This window comes from Notothenia coriiceps, unplaced genomic scaffold, assembly GCF_000735185.1.
Source record: "Notothenia coriiceps isolate Sejong01 unplaced genomic scaffold, NC01 NC01_scaffold00036452, whole genome shotgun sequence".
NCBI classification, from domain to species: domain Eukaryota; kingdom Metazoa; phylum Chordata; class Actinopteri; order Perciformes; family Nototheniidae; genus Notothenia; species Notothenia coriiceps.
The window spans coordinates 1-2,134 of record NW_011369153.1 but is presented as its reverse complement, the minus strand read 5'-3'; the positions used below and the strand labels follow the sequence as shown (position 1 = coordinate 2,134).

At 46.2% G+C, this 2,134-nt stretch overlaps 1 protein-coding gene across 1 annotated transcript; it reads right to left on the bottom strand.

Annotated features, from left to right (window-relative positions):
* Positions 1-625: 625 nt before the first annotated feature.
* bcl2l16 (BCL2 like 16) lies at positions 626-1,458 on the bottom strand. The gene is made up of 2 exons (XM_010792453.1): positions 1,372-1,458; positions 626-1,277 (listed from the first exon to the last, which is right to left on the bottom strand). The coding sequence occupies exon 2, from the start codon at positions 1,186-1,188 to the stop codon at positions 697-699; it is 492 nt and encodes a 163-aa protein (XP_010790755.1). The 5' UTR covers positions 1,189-1,277; positions 1,372-1,458; the 3' UTR covers positions 626-696.
* Between the last annotated feature and the right edge of the window lie 676 nt (positions 1,459-2,134).

Sequence of the window (2,134 nt, the reverse complement as noted above, 5' to 3'; positions counted from 1 at the left end):
CATTATAAAAATCATTAAAGCACAATGTAATGTGAGATTACAGGAGCCTCGTGATTTGCATTTTCTATATCTCGAAGGGAACCTAAATCTCTAAGACTGGTTGAGATTTGTCATCTCTGGAAAAATTACCAAAGTTACTTCACTTGTTTTGGCATGAAGATTCTAAATTACAAGACTCTCTGATTTAAAAAAATAACTATAGAGATGTATGCTTTTACCAGGTTCTGAAGAAATAATCTACCCAGTTCAGTTGCATGGGAAGATTCAATGTTTTGGAGCTTGGTCGACACTATGCACTAAAAGGATATTGATTCAAACCATTAAAATACTTTTCTCACATGTTCCTGATATTAATAGAGGTGCATTGTTTAAAGTGGGGTTGTATGAGGTACTTATTCTTAGTCAGAATATCATCCACAGTATGCCTGTCCAGCCACAACTGCATGGAAGCTAAGTGCTGGGAACAGGTGCAGCAGGGACATGTCGGTGAGCCACCAAAAGGAGCTGGTAGGGATCAAGGCAGTGGTAGCCAAGCAATATAGAAAAGTTCCAGAAATGTAGTGTACACTGAAATTGATATGATATGTTTAGCTGCTGCCCCCATTCACAGCATATAGGCTACATTACATGGCCTCTGTGCTATTATGGATAAGTACCTCACCCAACTCTACATGAAGTTTAAATAATCCGCTTGTATTATTTTACCCATCCTCCGCCATCTCGTATCTCAGGGCAGACGACTCTCTCCACATACGCCCCCACACACTCCTTCAGCTGAGGCAGGACCACCACCATGCCCCTTTCATGGCAATGTAGAGCCATCTGGCCTGCCAGCACATACACTGAGAGCACTGCGCTCCAGGCCAGCTCCCTGCGCCTCCCCCCAGGCACCGGGGCGAAGAAGTGCTCGTCCAGGATGCTCAAGAGCGTGGGGCAGGCTGTTTTCTCCGTCACATCCTGGAAGACTCGAGGCCAGCGTCTGAAGAAGATGGGGAAGCGGGTGAGGAGCTCGTCTCCAGCATGGCGCAGCGCTCTGGAGCAGGATGTGGGGGCAGGACCCATGGTGCCATCGGCCCCCCCTGTGGTTACATAGTCTATGTAGTCACGAGCCATCAGAAAAGCCTCTCTCACCAGCGGGTCAGCACTGTTCAGGCCCAGTCTGGCCGCTGGCACCGCCGACTGACACATAATTGTTTTTCAGATGGATTGTCAGTGGAAGACAGATATCAGCTCCAAGCAGCGTGTGGTACACCACCCTGTCATGGTGCTTCAGGGTGCTGTAAATGTAAAATAAAACAAACCACACTATAAAGACGAGAAGGACCGAATGCATACTGCAACTCCATAGGAAATAAATCATTCCTAACTCACCTTTACTGTTCAACACACACCAAAGCAAGAGAAAGATCCAGCAGTTGAAAGCGTTTGGGGTCCAGAGAAGTGTGTCTCTACGTGTTGCAGTTAAACGGGGTCACCCAGTCCCCTCGCTAAATATAGAGCCGTTGTTGGAAACTGACACTGATCTCCACCTAACATGCACGGTCAGGGCCTTCCTGGTGCACAGCTCCAACACAAGAGGCAGGGCTGGACTCATAGCACAGATGAAACAAGTGAGCTTTACAAGAGCAAACACCTAAATGTGTGATCGGTTCCTTCTCTCAGTGAGATACACCGTGCACATGATTAATGCCCACCCAGAAACACGTTTAGTGACTTTTTTCTTTTTAAATTCTTCCATTGATTTAATTAAATATAATGTATTGTTTCTGTAATTTCTAATATAATCCTGCGTTTATGAAAAATAAACAAGTTAATCATTTTTGCTGTCATTAATGTTATAAGTAACACATGTACTTTTCTCCTTGTACACTGGACTTCCACTGGGCTCTGTGCCTACATTGGAAAATGTAGGCTCAGACCTCCTAGGTATCACTGGCACAGCGCTGTCTTGGTTCATATCCTACCTCCATAACAGGAAACAGTTTGTCTCCATCAACAGCTCAAATTCACCCCCGGGCCAAGTCCACCGCGGTGTACCCCAGGGCTCTGTGCTTGGCCCCCTCCTGTTCACCATTTACATGCTCCCTCTCGGCCAGATCATCCGACATCATGGACTCAATTTCCACTGTTACGC